Source organism: Ochotona princeps, chromosome 15, assembly GCF_030435755.1.
Source record: "Ochotona princeps isolate mOchPri1 chromosome 15, mOchPri1.hap1, whole genome shotgun sequence".
NCBI lineage: Eukaryota > Metazoa > Chordata > Mammalia > Lagomorpha > Ochotonidae > Ochotona > Ochotona princeps.
Genome location: NC_080846.1, coordinates 191,827 through 207,586, shown reverse-complemented (window position 1 = coordinate 207,586; position 15,760 = coordinate 191,827). Strand labels below are relative to the sequence as shown.

The 15,760-nt window shown below is 65.1% G+C and overlaps 4 protein-coding genes across 5 annotated transcripts; 1 reads left to right on the top strand and 3 right to left on the bottom strand.

The window, feature by feature from the left end:
• Positions 1–1,980: 1,980 nt before the first annotated feature.
• Positions 1,981–5,948, bottom strand: LMF2 (lipase maturation factor 2). Its single transcript, XM_036492324.2, has 14 exons — positions 5,830–5,948; positions 5,416–5,669; positions 5,299–5,327; positions 5,006–5,208; positions 4,747–4,925; positions 4,490–4,631; positions 4,258–4,392; positions 4,076–4,181; positions 3,908–4,004; positions 3,650–3,832; positions 3,348–3,516; positions 3,042–3,153; positions 2,871–2,967; positions 1,981–2,790 (listed from the first exon to the last, which is right to left on the bottom strand). The coding sequence occupies exons 1-14, from the start codon at positions 5,921–5,923 to the stop codon at positions 2,500–2,502; spliced, it is 2,091 nt and encodes a 696-aa protein (XP_036348217.2). The 5' UTR covers positions 5,924–5,948; the 3' UTR covers positions 1,981–2,499.
• Positions 5,949–6,206: 258 nt separating this feature from the next.
• NCAPH2 (non-SMC condensin II complex subunit H2) lies at positions 6,207–11,686 on the top strand. Of its 2 annotated transcripts, none has more exons than XM_058673310.1 (20): positions 6,207–6,447; positions 7,486–7,587; positions 8,004–8,059; positions 8,132–8,216; positions 8,304–8,372; positions 8,457–8,536; positions 8,620–8,747; positions 8,916–8,999; positions 9,220–9,350; positions 9,836–9,907; positions 9,994–10,060; positions 10,138–10,245; positions 10,328–10,381; positions 10,504–10,574; positions 10,644–10,740; positions 10,818–10,886; positions 10,958–11,013; positions 11,092–11,193; positions 11,331–11,480; positions 11,546–11,686. In XM_058673310.1, exons 1-20 carry the CDS (start codon positions 6,340–6,342, stop codon positions 11,684–11,686), a joined length of 1,830 nt encoding a protein of 609 aa, XP_058529293.1. In that variant the 5' UTR covers positions 6,207–6,339. The 2 variants fall into 2 exon arrangements, with proteins under 2 accessions (XP_058529293.1, XP_058529294.1); XM_058673311.1 differs by having other exon boundaries at positions 6,209–6,447; positions 10,821–10,886.
• A 47-nt stretch (positions 11,687–11,733) lies between these two features.
• On the bottom strand, positions 11,734–12,511 carry LOC105942073 (protein SCO2 homolog, mitochondrial). Its single transcript, XM_058673312.1, has one exon. It carries the CDS (start codon positions 12,471–12,473, stop codon positions 11,760–11,762), a length of 714 nt encoding a protein of 237 aa, XP_058529295.1. The 5' UTR covers positions 12,474–12,511; the 3' UTR covers positions 11,734–11,759.
• Positions 12,512–12,764: 253 nt separating this feature from the next.
• On the bottom strand, positions 12,765–15,719 carry TYMP (thymidine phosphorylase). The gene is made up of 10 exons (XM_004589698.2): positions 15,510–15,719; positions 15,161–15,351; positions 14,872–15,074; positions 14,539–14,637; positions 14,133–14,262; positions 13,914–14,032; positions 13,581–13,743; positions 13,267–13,497; positions 13,056–13,196; positions 12,765–12,928 (listed from the first exon to the last, which is right to left on the bottom strand). Exons 1-10 carry the CDS (start codon positions 15,701–15,703, stop codon positions 12,765–12,767), a joined length of 1,635 nt encoding a protein of 544 aa, XP_004589755.2. The 5' UTR covers positions 15,704–15,719.
• Positions 15,720–15,760: the final 41 nt, after the last annotated feature.

Genomic DNA, 15,760 nt, shown 5'->3' with positions numbered 1-15,760 from the left:
CCAGGCTCAGCTGGGAGCAGGCAGGAGGCGTTCATGAGAAAGGTGGGTTTGCGGGGCTCCAAGCACCTGGTGCTTGGCGGAGGACAGTCACTTTCTGCCACCTTTCTGGGCCCCTGGGAACAGCTGGCTTTCCTCTGGCTCCTGAGAGAAGGAAGCAGGCACTGAAAGGCCGCACCCAGCTGGGGCAAGTTCTTCATTTTAAAAAATTTTTTAATTCAATATTGTTTTAGTTTTAAAATATTTATTTCTATTGGAAAGTCAGACTTTACAGAAAGAAAAATCTTCCATCCACTGATTCACTCTGCAAGTAGCCACAATGGCTAGAAATGAGTTAATCTGAAGCCTGGAGCCAAGAGCCTCCTCCATGTCTCCCACGTGGGTGCAGGGTCCCAAGGCTTCAGGCCATCCTCTACTGCTTTCCCAGGCCACAAGCAGGGAGGTGGATGGGAAGTGGGGCTGCCTGGACATGAACTGGTGCCCAAAAGGGATCTTGGCATGTACAAGGCGAGGATTCAGCTGCTAGGCTCCTGTGCTGGGCCCTGATTGTGACTTTCTTTTAAAGATATATTTATTTTATTTGAAAGCCAGAGTTACACAAAGACACTTTATCTACTGATTTACTCCACAGATGGCACAGTGGGCAGAGCTGCCAGGCTCTAGCCAGGAGCTTCTGGGTCTCTCACATGATTTTAGGAGCCAAAGGCCCTGGACCAACTTCTGCTTTCTCAGGCCATTAACAGAGACCTGAACAAGACTTCAACCAGCACCCATACGGATGTTGGCGCTACAGGGTGGAGGATTGGCCAATTGCACCACAGACCCCCAGCTTAATAAGGAGACGGAGATTATTTTCAACAAGTGGAGAACTAAACGCTTGGTGAAATCAGGACGGCCCCTAACCTCACAGCATTTGCACAGATGGACTCAGAACAAGCCCGGGACAGGAGAGAGCACTTCAGGGTGAGCTGGGGTATTTCTTGTTTTGTTTTTTTTTTTTAAGATTTATTTTATTTTTATTACAAAGTCAGATATACAGAGAGGAGAGACAGAGAGGAAGATCTTCCGTCCGATGATTCACTCCCCAAGTGAGCCGCAACGGGCCGGTGCTGCACCGATCCGAAGCTGGGAACCAGGAACCTCTTCCGGGTCTCCCACACGGGTGCAGGGTCCCAAAGCATTGGGCCATCCTCGACTGCTTTCCCAGGCCACAAGCAGGGACCTGGATGGGAAGTGGAGCTGCCGGGATTAGAACCAGCGCCCACATGGGATCCCGGGGCTTTCAAGGCAAGGACTTTAGCCTCTAGGCCACGCCGCTGGGCCCAAGCTGGGGTATTTCAAAAGCAGAAGTGGGGATGGCGATGCTGGGCACACATGGGACACCAGCATGCTGTGTGGGTCCCAGTTTGAGTCCCGGCGGCTCCACTCCCAGCTCTTTGCGAACGGGCCCAGGAAAGCAGGGGAGGATGGCTCACATGCCTGGGTCCTGGCAGCATGTGGGGAACGCAGAGGGAGGTCCTGGCTGCTTGCTTCATCCGAAAGGAGGGCGGATGAAAACCAAGTGTTAGCAGAGCTCGGCAGGCTGGCTTCCAGAGAGAGCTGCCCCATGCCGACGCTGGCAACGTCATGTCAGGAGCCCTTGGAGTGCAGCTGAATCACTGGCGCTCCGAGTTATCTTGATCAGTTTTACAGACTTCAGGGGAGGGGCTGGACGCACTGAGGCTACCCTGGGTCTGTGGGAGGGAAGGAAGTCTGCAGGTGTGTGCTATGTGGGGACAGCCTGCAGGTGTGTGGGGGCCACACACCCAGATGGCACCCCCTTTAGGACAGAGGCAAACAGCAATGTACCCCTTCTTCCCGCTCATCTTGCACCTGTCTGCTCCAACCCTCCTTCCTTTCTGAGCCCTAGTGAGGCTGTGGGTTGGCAAGAGCTGTGTCCTGGCTTCGTGCCCATCACCAGGCATTACCAAGGTCAGGTCAAAGTTAAGTCCTCCATAGAAAAAGCTTTTGTTTATTTTCAGCTGGGGCTGGGCCAAACCCTTCTGGACTCCCATGCGGACAGGGGTTCAGGTCCTGTGTCAGTGCATGCTGGGTCCCAGGTGAATGTATTGGTGCCAGCTGGGCCAGGCACTCTGGGCAGGTGGCCAGCCCTTGAGACGTCTTCACAGACGCACAGATCTTCAGGATGACACCGCTGTGAGCTCCCTGGGGCACCAGTCTGGCTCTGGCGCAGGGCCGGGCTCCAGGGTCAGACCGTGGCGGCTGGGTTGCCCTGGCTCCACTACAACTTTCTGGGAAGTGTCCTGAGCAGGGCCACATGGCCACCTCCTACAGCACCAGGCAGGGATGCTGTTGGTGTGAGAGAGATCGGTGGACCCTCAGCACTGGCCAGTCCTGGGTAGCACCCTGGCCCATATCTGCCCTGACAGGATGGCGAAGGCACCATGGTGGGGCCTGTGCCCTGTGGCAGGCCTGCCCTGGGCAGGACGGGCCTTCTGGGGGTTACTTTTTCCGCCGGGAAGCCCGGGAGGTGCTGCAGGGGCTGGGGGCCGGAGTGGCCTGTGAGGTGTCATTGCTGTGGTTGGGGGCTGGCTTGTGCTTCTCCCTGCTGGCTGGTGGGGACAAGTGGAGTGGTGAGCCAGGCAGCAGGGCCTGCAGAGCTCTGACGGTGCCTACAGCCACGAGCAGCCCCCAGAGCAGCATGGGGGGCTCCAGGGCGGACAGCCAAGCGCGTACCCAGTAGAGGGCCTGAGCCAGGGTGCCAGAGCTGCGGGCCCGGGATGGGCTCTTGTCCTGTGGAGGACAAGAACAAAAGTCCACAGAGGCCGCCTGGCAGTAGGGGCCATCCTCTCCCCCGCCCAACACCCTCCTACCTGAAGCCCAAACTGCTTCAGCAAGGTCTCCAGTGTCGGGTCCCCCAGAGACACGGCTGGGAAGAACTCCTCTACCCACTGGCGCCGCCACCATCGGCTGCAACAAGGCATGTGGTCAGTGTGCCCCCGAGCCGAAGACTGACTACCTGTCTGCCCGGCAACCAATCTTACCCCTGCTCTCCAGGCTGGGAGAACCAGTACTTGTAGCGCTGGGCACGGACATAGGTGGGTGGACGCTCGTGGAAGGGGTAGCTGGTCACTTGGTTCTGGACCAGACGGATCACTGTGGAGGTGGGGGGTCAGCACGTCTTCCTGTACCTCCCCAGCCCTGTCCCCTCACCAGACATCATCCAGGAGGCTCAGCACCCCCTCCCCCCACCAGACATCATCCAGGGGGCTCAGCACCCCATCCCCCTGCCCCACCAGACATCATCCAGGGGGCTCAGCACCCCATCCCCATGCCCCACTAGGCCTCACCTGGCTCCTTCCCTTGCAGCAACCGGAGAACCAGGCTCGTGAACCAAGGGCTATGCATGTGGGGGCCCAGGGCGGCGAACCACATCTGCCAATCCAGGCGTGGCTGGTGAGGGACCACAATGGGAGGTGGCCGGCTCATGTTCCCAGGTTTGTACATGAACTCGATTTCCTGCCCGGGGGCGGTGCGGGTGGGGTGCAGGGTCAGTTGGGCCAGCGAGATCTGGTCCCTACACGCCGAGCACCCCCAGTTCTCCAGGGATGTCTGGGGCTGGCATGACCGCACGAGCCCACAGGAGGCTTACCGTCCAGTGATGTCCGTCATAGCTGCCTTCCAGCACCACCTCAGGCCGCCCACCCAGACCGGTCATCCGGCGGAAGAGGCCGTAAGAATTGGCCAGCTGCAAGTGTTCCACGGCTCCAAACAGGCGGTGCGTCCCCACCCAGAGGCGCCCGTGGGTCCCAGGCTCCATGTATGAGTATGGCACCTGCACCAAGTGAGCGCAGGTCCAGGGCTGCCCTTCCAGCTCCTCCCAGCCCCCGACCCTTGGGCTGCTACCCACCAGGCTGATCAAGAACAAGGCCACTGTGGCCCCACCCCACACTGATAGCTCCACCGAGGCACACAGCTTCCGCAGCCAGCCTTGTACCCGGGTCCACCTGTGGGCAGGACACTTAGCTGTTGGGCTCTGTCCAGGGGCCGCACACCCACTCCAGCTCCAGCTGTGTACCTCCAGAGGGCAGTCAGCAGCTCCCAGGCCAGGGAGGCCGCGCCCAGCCACATGGTGGGCAGGGTCACCATCTTCAGCCACTGGGAGAACTGGTGGAAGGTGAAGGCTGTGGGAGGGAGGTGTGTGAGGCAGGGTGTCCCAGCCCTGCCCACAGGCCCCGAGCCCCCCAAGGAGGCACTCACTGACTCTGGAGTGGATAGTGTGCTGCTGCCAGTTGACCTCTAGACCAAAGTAGTGCACGGTGCCATAGGCCAGGAGCCCGTAGACGGCCAGCTCCAGCAGCAGGGCCAGTGTGCCCAGCAGGGCCTGGGTCCAGGCTGCAGGGAGGGACAGTCAGATTGGCAGGGGTCGGGATGTAGCTAGAGAAAGGAGACACCACGGGGCCACAGCAGGCTGACAGCTGGTCATACTCACAGGTGGCCTTCTTCCTGCGGTGGCCCTGCTCGGGCCTGGCTGCCAGGTGCTGGTCATCCAGGAGGGCGCTGGTGAGCACGAGTGTCAGCAGGTTGAAGAAGTTGTAGTTGCCAGTCAGGAGGATCATGACTTGCAGCAGTACCTAGGGGAGGGGCTGCACTCAGGGAGGGGCCCTGGAGGGGATCATCTGCCACACCAACTGTATTGCCGGACCCCTGGGGCTGCACTGGTCCTGTGGCCCAGGCCCACCTGCCCACCTGGGAGTAGAAGGCCAGCAGACGCAGGCGGCGAGTGGGTGAGAAGAACAGTGGTGGGACGGCGATCTCGATAAGGAAGGTGGCCACAGCGCTGAGCTTGTGCAGCCAGACTGGCAGGTGGTGAGCGAACCAGGCAGCTGGCGTGGGCAGGCACTGCGTCTCATAATGGTAGGTGAGGGCTGCGGGGGGTCAGCAGGTGGGCGGTCAGAGCCTTGGCAGGGCCCCTCAGCCCACCCAACACCCTGGCCGGGACCCTCACCGGTGAGCCCCCACCACGCCGGGCAGCGGCTGGTCAGCTTCACCACGCCAGAGGCGAACATGAGGCGAAAGAGCAGCCAGCGCACCAGCCAGAAGGGGAGGTGGTCGTGGGGTGTCTCCGGCAGGGCCTGCTTGCCGCGGCAGTGCTGCCTCAGCGGGGCCACCAGCACGGCTAGGAAGCCCGTCTCCAGCAGCAGAGAGTCCCTGTGGGGAGAGGACCCAGTGCACCCCGGGGTCTCCCAGGAGCGGCCAGCACAGCCCACCCCCCCAGTGCCTTGGCGCGCAGCCACTCACCACTGGAAGTACAGGAACACCTGGCCCACCTGCAGAGAAGAGAGCGTGTCTGCACGGCCAGGCGAGGCCAGCAGGGCAGCGGCTGGAGCAGCGGGGGCGGCGGGCAGCCCCACTTGCCTGGTAGGCGGACAGGTAGGCAGCCCAGAGGAGCAGGTAGACGAGGGGGTGGCGCAGCGGGCGCAGCAGCAGGGTGCCCAGGGCCAGCAGCGTGCCCAGCAGGCTGAGCAGCTCGAGGCCCTGGGCCGTGTCCAGCCCCAGCGCGGGCGCCTCCCAGAGCAGCGTCGGCGTCTCCCACAGCTGCCGCCAGCGCCCTTTGCCCTGCGGCCGCAGCGTCCTCCGAGCAGGCAGGATGCCGTCGGGGCCATAGAGGCCTGCGGGAAGGAAGGCGCCGTGTCCAGTGGCGGAGAGGCCTGCAGCCCCTCTCCTCCCTGCACAGCCCCAGGCCCCGCGTCCAGGCCTGGACCCCTCCGGCCTCGGGCTGGGGAGTGTGGGAGCAAAGACCGTGGGCTTCCCCGCCCTCGGCGCCCTCACCCGGGACTTGCGTGTACAGAGAGGCGAAGGCGAACATGTAGATCGCGGCCACGCCCTGGAGAAAGAGCTGCCGCGGGAGCCGGGAGCCCGCCATGTCCGCGACGCGCCAGCAGAGGCAGAGCCCGTGCCGCGTCCTCGGCTCCGCCCCTCGACCGTAAGCTCCGCCCCATCGGCCCCGCCCCACCGACAGCAAGCCCGGGTCCGAGGCCGCAAGTCCCGCCCACGCCGGAGCCACGCCCCTCTGGGCCCCGCCCCTTCCCGCCCTCCCGCCCGGCGTCCGGGTTGACAGCTCCGAGTGCCGGCTGCGGTGCCGTCACAAGTGCGCGCCGCGCAGGCCGCCAGCGCCCGGAGGCCAGGGCCCGCGGTGCGTCATCGGCGTGCGCTCCCCGCGCACTTGCACTTCCCGGGCGGGAACAGCAAAATGGCGCCAGGCGCGGTGGCGGGCTGAGCGCGGAGCCCGCCGTCGGAGTCCCGATCCGCGCGCCGTGGGCCGCCCGACCTCGCCCGGACATGGAGGACGTGGAGGCACGCTTCGCTCACCTCCTGCAGCCCATCCGCGACCTCACCAAGAACTGGGAGGTGGACGTGGCGGCCCAGCTGGGCGAGTACCTAGAGGAGGTGAGGGCGCGAGCCGGGGTGCGGCGTCCGGTCCTCGGCCTTGCTCCTCTCCGCCGCCCCGTGCCCTGTGGGCTCCGCTCGGTGACCAGCCCCAGGGCCCCGCCTTGGCGTCCTCGCTTGCTCCCCTGGCTCGTGTGTGTTTGCTGGAGAGGCAGGGCCGGGCGGGCGATGCTGGAGGCTGGCGGCCCTCTGCTTTACCTGCCCGTCCAGCTCCTTGTGCCCGTGGCTGATGGACTTTTGCCTTCTGGGGTCATTTGTTTGAAAGTCACAAAGAGGAGAGATGGCGGTGCTTTCCATCCGCTGGTTCCTTCCCCGGATGTCCAGGTGGAAGCCAGGCGCACATCCGAGCTCGCGGCCATCCTCCGCTTTCCCAGGCGACTGGCTCGGGGTGTAGCCCACTGGCACAGGGACCAGCACAGGATGCGCTCTCAGGCGGCGTGTCCCACTGTGCCACAATGCTTATGCGTGATTTTAATGTTTATTTGGTAGGGAGAGAGCCCCGTTACCTAAGCCAGGGGCCAGGGGTGGGGTCAGACCCAGCCCTGCGATGGGGGCTGTGGGCATCACTGCTGCCAGCTGCCTTGTCACGTGGCCTGCGGCTGCCCATGTGTCTACCTTGCCGTGAGCATGGGCAGCCAGGGCTCCGTGGAGCACTGCGGGTGCTTCTTGCATGTCTGCGTGAGCTGTAGGAAAAGTCATGTTACGATGGTCCTGAGGGTGGGTAGGGGGGTTAGGGGAGGACTCCCTGGACTTCTGCACAGGCCTTGCGGGGGGCATCCAATGTCCAGCTGCACTTTTTTCGTTGGGTGCAAGTGGTGCTTGGAGAAGGCAGGTGGTGGCAGTGCCCCAAGGTCTCCGGCCATGACGTTGCCTGTGCTCCTCTCGGGGTGGGGATGGCTAGCTGTGATGGGGTCGGTGCCCCTGACGGTTAGACCCCTGAGTCTCCAGGAAGCAGGGACAGTCCCTGAGGCTTCTGCGCGCAGCCTAGGGTTCCTGAGAGGAGCCGCCAGGACCAATGAGCGCTGTTGTCTCCTGCAGCTGGACCAGATCTGCATTTCTTTTGATGAAGGCAAAACTACAATGAACTTTGTCGAGGCAGCGCTGCTGATCCAAGGCTCGGCCTGCGTCTACAGCAAGAAGGTTGGTCCCGCCCTGTGGGCCTGGGCACGTCGTCCCTTGGCCACCACGGGCCTCACTGGTGCCTCACCTCCTTCCTCACACACCAGAGAACTAACACAGACTTAGACTGGCTGAGGGGGCAGCCCGTGCACACATGGCCCTTCTGCCGTGCCCTGGGGGTGCTCTGTCAAAGCCTCGAAGGCCCCACCTCAGCTGGACTGGGAGAAAGGGAAGCGCAGTGTCTGAGGCACAGCGCCAAGGGCTGTGAGGTGTGTCAGGTGCCACATGGGTGCATGGTCTTGCCACGCCGTGTCGGGGCCTCAGCTGTGGCCGTGATGAGAATGCCAGTCACCATGGGCAGAGTGTGTTGGAGGTGTGCAGGGGGTGGCTGGGCAGTGGGCGCGTCGCAGGCACCCTCACCCTCCTCTTCTCACCAGGTGGAGTACCTGTACTCGCTGGTCTACCAGGCTCTCGACTTCATCTCTGGCAAGAGGTGAGTGCTGGAGGCAGGAGTGGGAGGCCCTGCGGCCTCCAGGGATACCCACTGGGCCTTCCTCTGTCTCAGGCGAGCCAGGCAGCCGTCTTCAGGACAGGACGATGAGGCCAGTGGGGATGCCAACTCCAGGCAACCACAGGAGGCAGAGGATAAGGTGAGCTCTCTTGGACTTGTGGCCCTTGCCCTCCTGCCTGCCTGGGCTCCGGGCTCCATACTGTGAGCGCTCGCTGTCTCCCCACAGTTCCTGTCGCTGGATGACTTACCTGACTCCCGGGTTAACGTGGATCTGAAGAACAACCAGGCACCCACTGTGCGTGTCCAATCCCTGTCCTTGGGGCCGTGGTGAGCTGGCGGGGGGACTTGCCCTCAGTGCTTATGCCTGGTCCCTGCACAGGAAGTCCTCATCGTCCCTCTCCTGCCCATGGCCCTGGTAGCCCCCGATGAGATAGAGAAGGCTCACCACCCACTGTACAGGTACAGGCCTGCTCCTAGGGTGGGGCAGCCCAATGGTCAGCGTCCCTGCAGCAGGTACTGCAGGTCGTGTTCTGTCCTCACAGTCGTCAGGGTGAGATTCTGGCCAGCCGAAAGGACTTCAGGATGAACACGTGCACCCCCCACCTGAGGGGGGCCTTCATGTTGGAGCCAGTGGGTGTGTCCTCCATGGAGCCTGGGGGCAGCCACAAGGGTGAGGGCCTGGCTGTGGGGGCCTCCCAGGAAGGAACAAGGGGTGTTGGTGTGGACTCTTGGGGGGCCCCTGCCAGGTGCCAGGAGCTTGTCCTCCCCTCCCCCTCGCTGCACCTCAACAGCTGCTGGCTGTCTGCTGGGCTGATCCTGACCTGTCCCTGTCCCCCAGAGGCCAGCATGGCTGAAGAACAGCTGATGGAAGTCCCGGAGTGCAGGAGTCCCGTGCCAGTGCTCAGCCTCGCCCAGGGGCCAGGTGAGGGTGCTGGCTGGAGGGGCCACCGGCCTCTGTGGGGGCAGAAGGAGGGTACAGCATGGAGTTGGGGAGGCCTCTGTTTCCCCACCCTCTCCCCTTTTCCTGGGGCCTTGTCCATGAGCAGACCTAGGTGCCTGCTTGCTAAGACAAGGCTTGACGGTCCCCAGCTGGCAGCAGGCAGCCTCGCCTCCTAGCTGCTGTCTGTCCTCTTCCCACCCAGGCTCTCCAGAAGGCCCAGAGCCCGGCGGTGGGGGTGATGACGACGACGCGGAGGAGGCCCTGCAGCCCCCCAAGGCTGCCACCCCCGAGACTGCTGCCACTGAGGCTGTTCGGGAACCTAGGAGCCCAGAGGTGGGCTCCAGGCTCGAGCTGTGCGGTTGCCCTGGTCTCTGCTCCCCCTGTATCCGTGGGGCCTGTGAGGACAACCCCAGCCAGTCCTAGAGCAGCTAGCTAGGATGGCGGCTGGTTTCCAAAGGCACTCTGCAGGAGTGGCAGGCCTGGAGGCCTTCACTGCCCCTCTGTCAGCCCCCTCACCTGCTCTGCCCCCTGGGGTTTGTGGCTGCTGCCTGTCATGGTTGGTGGTGCACAGGATCTGAGTTCTTAGAAGGTCCCTGTGGGCTTCTTTTTTTAAACAAGGGAAAAAAGTTTTTCATCCGCTGGTTCACTCCCCAGAGGATTTCAACAGCCAGATCTAGGCTGGTTGAAGCCAGGAGCCCCATGTAGGCTTCACACAAGGGTGGAGGGACTCGGCATTTGAGCCCGATGCGGTAGTGGGACTTGGTTCTTGAGCTCTGATGCGCATCAGCTGGGTGGCCCTGGGGCCTCTTTCATTGCAGAGTCCTACGCTGCCCAGGAGGTACTCGCTGCGTGAGCGAGAGCAGGCCCCGGAGCCCCTGTCCCAGCCAGAGGTGAGGTGGGGTCTGCCTCTCCCTCCTGCCTTGCTTGCTCAGGAATGAGTCCTCCCACCCTGAACAACTGCTGTTGCTCTGTGTAGGAGAATCCGGACCCCTGGCAGAGCCTGGACCCCTTCGACTCCTTGGATTCCCAGCCCTTCAAGAAAGGTACCTGGGTGGGGCCGGAGTCCAGCAGGGGCCCCAAGGTCGGGCAGCTGTGCCTGCTGAGTCCCATGTGCCCCCAGGTAGGCCCTACTCCGTGCCCCCCTGTGTGGAGGAAGCTCCAGGACAAAAGCGCAAGCGGAAGTGCACTACCAAGCTGCAGGACTTCCACCAGTGGTATCTGGCCTACTGTAAGCCGTGTGGGAGGTGAGAGTGCCCCCAGGGGCAGGCCAGCCCGTGGGCTCCGTTCCTCCTGACTCGAGTGTCTCACAGATGCTGACCACAACACCAGTGGGAGGCCCCGGAGGAAGGGCCCCAGCTTTGCAGGTGAGACAGCACCTCCGTATGCACCCCAGTGGGTTGGTGTTAGGTCAGCCCACTCATCCCCCCGGGGGTCTCGGGGGTCTTGGGGCCCCGGCAGGCACCCCCAACAAGGTCTTTGTGCGCAGACATGGAGGTCCTGTACTGGCAACATGTTAGGGAGCAGCTGGAGACCCTGCGGAAACTTAAGAGGAGAGAGGTGAGTGCCCTTGGCCTGGTCGGGGGTGGGGGAGGGGCTGGGCCCCTCACAGATGCTGTCCTTGGGCAGATGGCCAGGCAGTGGCTGCCAGAGGCTGAGGAAGAGGAGGTGTGGCCTGCAGAGGAGGAGCGCCTGGAGGGCTCCCTGGAGGACCTGGGGGCAGCAGGTGGGTGCTCACAGGTGTGTGTGTGTTAGGGGGTGTTGTGTGTGCATTTGTGCTGAGAGCCTGCTCCCTGCTCCCAGCAGACGACCTAGAGGCCGAGGGGTGTGTGCAGCCGGAGGACACACGGCCTGGAGAAGCGTCTGGCTTGGGTAAGTTGCAGGGGGCTGCTGGTGGGAGGGAAAGGCTCGCCTGCTCACAGCTCACACATGTGCTTCCCCAGAGGCACAGGCCTTGCCCACATCCCTGAGCTACGAGGAGCTGGTTCGCCAGAATGTGGTAGGTCCAAGTCGGAGGGGGCTCTGGGAGGGCACCCTGGGCCCTGCACACGGTGGTAGCCCCAGGGTCCCTCTGCAGGAGCTCTTCATTGCCAGCTCCCAGAAGTTTGTGCAGGAGACCGAGCTGAGCCAACGCGTCAGGGCCTGGGAGGACACTGTGCAGCCACTGCTGCAGGAGCAGGTGAGGTGGGCCGCCCTGCCTGTGCTGGCCGCAGCCCCTCACACCCTCACACCCTCACACCCTTCCCCTGCAGGAGCAGGTGCCGCCCTGCCTGTGCTGGCCGCAGCCCCTCGCCCCCTCACACCCTTCCCCTGCAGGAGCAGCACGTACCCTTTGACATTCACACCTACGGAGACCAGGTGGTGTCGCAGTTCCCCCAGCTCAACCAGTGGTGTCGCTTTGCTGAACTGGTGGCTGGCCAGCCTGCGTTCGAGGTCTGCCGTGCCATGCTGGCCTCCCTGCAGCTGGTGAGTGGCCGGGGTCTGTGGGCGGGAGGGGTGCCCGCACCCCCGCTGACCCCTTGCTCCTCCAGGCCAACGACTACACAGTGGAGATCACCCAGCAGCCGGGGCTGGAGGCCGCCGTGGACACCATGTCCCTGAAGCTGCTCACGTACCAGAGGGCACACAAGCGCTTCCAGACCTACGCCGCCCCCTCCACGGCCCAGCCCTGAGGCGGACCGGCCCCCGACCCTCCAGGAAAGGCTGCGGCTCCACACTCGTTAGTCCACTCTGTTTAATGGCCCCTCAGGACAGGACGCTGCGGAAGGTGGCCATGTGGCGCCGGACGCTGGCCGCGATCTGCTCGGCTGACTTGCCGCGGCCATAGTAGTCGGTGAAGAGGCCGTCGGGGTCCAGCAGGTAGATGGCGATGGAGTGGTCCACGATGTAGTCCCCGTCGACGTCCGGGGGCCCGGCGCTGTAGTAGACGCGGTAGCTGCGGCTCACCTCCGCCACCTGCTCGGCCGAGCCCGTGAGCCCCAGCAGCCGCGGGTGGAAGTCGCGGACGTAGCGGGCCATGGCCGGGACGTCGTCGCGCTCGGGGTCCAGGGTCACGAAGATGGGCTGCACGGCCGGCAGGCCCGGCTCGGCCTCCAGCCGCCGCACCACCTGCGCCAGCTTCTGCAGCTCGTCGGGGCAGATGTCCGGGCAGTGCGTGAAGCCGAAGTAGAGCAGCACCCACTGGCCGCGGAAGTCGGCCTTGCGCCGCGGCCGCCCGTGCTGGTCCCGCAGGCTGAAGTCCCCGCGGCCCACGGCCGCCCGGCGCAGCGCCTCCGCGCGCTCCCGCTGCCGCCGCCGCTCCTTCTCGGCGCGCAGCCCGAGCCAGCCGGCGCCCAGCGCGGCGCCCAGCGCGGCCGTGGTCAGCAGCCGGGCGCGCAGTCCGGGCCCGCGGGGCCGCGCCGGAGACGGAGCCGGGAGCCGGGCGCGCGCGAGCAGCCGCAGCCAGGCCCGGGGCGGCATGCGGGGCTCAGCGGGGACGGGGACGCCCCGCACCCCTCGCCCGCCCGCTTGCAATAAACCCGAGTGTCCTCACCGCGCGCCGCAGAGTCCGCGCTTGCCGGTGGCCGCCATGCGCTGTGGGGCGCGCAGGCGTCGGGGGCTGCGCGTGCGCAGCTGCGCCGGCGGTCACGTGTGCGGCGGCCCCGCCCCCGCGCTGAATGGCAGCGTCGGGCTCGTTCCTCGGACGGAAAGTCGGGGAGGAAGGAGAGGACGGGAGGCCAGGGACGGGAAGAACGAGAGGGAGGCCGGCGCCTACGGACGGGGATCCGCGGCGGGCGGCGGCAGGACCAGCTCGGCGAAGGGCGAGGGGGCAGCGAAGGGCGCGCGGTCCGAGAGCACGAGCGCCTCCTGCAGGGCCCTGTGCTGCGCGGGGCTGAGCGCGGGCTGGTCCAGGTGCACGCGGAGCCAGGGCGTGCCTGCGGGCGGGTAGGGGTCAGGGAGGAGGGGGTCAGCGGGGCTCAGGGGTCAGTCAGGGTGGAGCGGGTCAGGCAAGGACGGGTCAGCGGGGAACGGGGTCAACCGGGCTGAGACGGGCGCGCTTACCGCGGCCCAGCCGCTGTCCCACGGCGACCAGCAGCTCGGCGCCCACCCCGAGTTGGAGCGGCTGCCCCGCGCGGCTGCGTCCGGCCCCGAGCTGGTGCAGCACCCGCGCCAGCGGCAGTGCCCGCACGAGCTCCACGGTGCCTGAGGGGAGAGCGCGTCAGGCGGTGGGCACGGCGGGGAGTGCGCGTCAGGTGGAGGGCACGGCTCTCACCGTCTGCGGGCGCCAGCAGCTCCTCCTGGTGCCGGGCGCGGGGCAGCAGCTGCCGGCGCTGCGCGGGGCTTCCGGAGCACAGGGCCCGGGCCAGGCGCGGGTCCACCCCCTGCCCCGCGAGCATCCACTCGAAGCGGTCCCGGGCCGAGCCGTCGTCCAGCGCCGCGGCCACCCGTGCGGCGCCCTCATCCTGGGCCTTGGCCTGTCCACTGAGCCAGAGCAACGTGCCTCCTGCACGCAGGATGGGTTTAGGTAAGGTGGGCAGGGGCCACCTGCAGCCCCCGAGCCGGGCGGCCCCAGGATATCCCCCTCACCTAGCCGGGTGACCAGGTCTCGCAGGTCTGGCGGCCCTGAACCGTCCAGGCAGAGCAACACCTCCTCCACCTCCAAGCTGTGGCCCACGCTGCGGCCCAAGGGGCTGTCCATGGCAGTCAGTGCCGCGGCCACCCGGAGCCCCAGACCGGTCCCCACACCCACCTATGGAGATGGAGCCCCAAGGGTTGGGGCGGCCAAGCTCAGGAACTAGTGGGGTCGCCACAGCATTAAGGTTGGCTCAGCTTTGCTTGGGCTGGTGTGGAGTTGGAAAGGGGAAAGTGGCCCCACCCCCAGCCAGGATGTCTAAGGGAGGTGCCCCGCAGGGTGCCCACCAGCGCTCGGGCCAGCTCCCGGGCCTGCTCCTGGCTGGGGAAGATAGCAGCCTCACCAAACTTGACATCTATCACCAGGGTGGACAGTCCCTCCACTGCCTTCTTACTGAGGATGGAGGCTGCGTGGGAACCGTTGGGCAGGGGTCAGCAGGAGCCACGCTGGGCTCCTGTGGTGGAGCGCACTGAGGGGCGCAGCTGCGTGGGGTGGGCGGGAGTCACCTGTGACGAGGGGCAGGCTGTCCACGGTGGCCGTCACATCTCTGACAGCATACAGGATCCCATCAGCAGGAACCAGCTCCTTGCTCTGGCCCACGATGCAGCAACCGGCTCCTTCCAGCAGACCCCGCATCTGGGCAGACCCCACCTCTGTGACCTCTGACCCTGACTTGAACTGTGGCCAGAGGCCCCAAGTCCTGCCAGGGAGTGTGACCTTTGCGCTGTACAGAAGCGCAGGCACGAACACGTTAATGAGTAACGGCATCCTGACCATCAAGGCTGACCCATGCCCGGCAGCGATCAACACCAAGTCAGTCTCCTCAGAGACCCTTTTGGTGACCCTCAGCCATCTGCTGACACTGGTCAGGACCTCTGCCAACAGATTGGTGGGCAAGTGGCCCAGTTGTACCTGTTCTGGGCCCTGGGTGACCCTGAATCCGGGAATCGATTCCAGCTTGTCCAAGGTGCCCCCCGTGTGTCCCAGGCCACGTCCGCTGATCATGGGCACCTGGTAGGCAGGAGCACTGAGGGCAGCTGCCCATTTCCCTGGCTCCCCTCGTGCCCCTTGACCCCAATTGGCAGAGAGGGTGTGGGGCACAACGTCCTGGGTGGGGGTAGTCCCATTGGGGGTGCAGCAACAAGGGGACATTGCATTCCACTGAGCTTGGTCTAAAGGGCAGGACCTGGGCTCTGCAGGGCAAGCCTAGTTGGGGGTGCAGCTGCAGGAGGAGGCGGCTCTAACCTTGCAGCCACAGGCAGCCAGAGCAGGTGCTAGGACCAGGCTGACCTTGTCACCCACGCCCCCCGTGGAGTGTTTGTCCACCAGCTGCTGGCGCCAGGCCTCTGGCCACTCCAGCTGCTTCCCGGACTGGGCCAGGGCCAGGGTCAGCGCCAAGGTCTCCTCCAGATCCATTCCCTGCAGTCGGATGGCCATCAGCATGGCCCCTATGTGTGGGACGTTGAGATCAGCAGCAGGGGCGGCAGGCGCTGGGACCCACTCCCCCCCTCTCTGGCGCAGGCTGCCCCTGTACCAATCTGCGCTTCCTGCACGCTCTGCTCCACCACCGCGCGCACGAAGCCCTTGATGTCATCCTCGCTCAGGCGGCCGCCGTCTCGCTTCCTGCGGATCAGCTCCGGGAGCTGCAGTTGTTGGGGCGCGAATTCCGAAGCCCCCTGGCTCTCTCCCCGACTGAGGTCCTTGGGCGTGGTCATTGCTCCGGGCCTACCGGGATGCGGTGTGTGCCTGGATGCCTCCGCCTGGGGCCCTCGTCCTTGCGCGCGAGCCCGTGCCACCCACCTCCCAAGTATTGTTGCGTCCGAGGTCGGCGGCGCTCTGTCCGCACCCCTCACCTGCCTCTCGGCATGGCGACCAGGCCCTACCTATGCGGTACGGCGACCCTGTCTGCCCCCGTTGTCGCGGCCTCAGCCGGATTCCGCCCTGCCTTGCCGCGGCGTTTCCCGAAGCCCGCAGCGGCAGGTGGACCTGCACAGCTACTAGGGGCGCGACGGGCGGGACCCGCGGCGACCCGACCAATCCTCGCAGGAGCCGCGGATTTCCGGGACTCAGAGGGCATTGGTGGGTCGTGCCACTTCCTTTTTTCCCATGCCAGCGCAGCACGGGCAGATACGGA

Bases quoted from the DNA above. Each gene is read 5' to 3' on its own strand.
- TYMP (XM_004589698.2), bottom strand. From the start codon at position 15,703: ATGCCCTCTGAGTCCCGGAAATCCGCGGCTCCTGCGAGGATTGGTCGG. The intron at 14,638-14,871 runs GTTAGAGCCGCC...CCTGCCTACCAG, and splicing joins TGGCTGCCTGTGGCTGCAAG to GTGCCCATGATCAGCGGACG. The intron at 13,744-13,913 runs GTGGGCACCCTG...CCATCTCCATAG, and splicing joins GGGAGCTGGCCCGAGCGCTG to GTGGGTGTGGGGACCGGTCT.
- LOC105942073 (XM_058673312.1), bottom strand. From the start codon at position 12,473: ATGCCGCCCCGGGCCTGGCTGCGGCTGCTCGCGCGCGCCCGGCTCCCG.
- LMF2 (XM_036492324.2), bottom strand. From the start codon at position 5,923: ATGGCGGGCTCCCGGCTCCCGCGGCAGCTCTTTCTCCAGGGCGTGGCC. The intron at 4,393-4,489 runs GTGAGTATGACC...CCCTCCCTGCAG, and splicing joins CCGCAGGAAGAAGGCCACCT to CCTGGACCCAGGCCCTGCTG. The intron at 3,517-3,649 runs GTAAGCCTCCTG...GCCCCCGGGCAG, and splicing joins ATGACGGACATCACTGGACG to GAAATCGAGTTCATGTACAA.
- NCAPH2 (XM_058673310.1), top strand. From the start codon at position 6,340: ATGGAGGACGTGGAGGCACGCTTCGCTCACCTCCTGCAGCCCATCCGC. The intron at 8,537-8,619 runs GTACAGGCCTGC...CTGTCCTCACAG, and splicing joins GCTCACCACCCACTGTACAG to TCGTCAGGGTGAGATTCTGG. The intron at 11,014-11,091 runs GTAGGTCCAAGT...GTCCCTCTGCAG, and splicing joins AGCTGGTTCGCCAGAATGTG to GAGCTCTTCATTGCCAGCTC.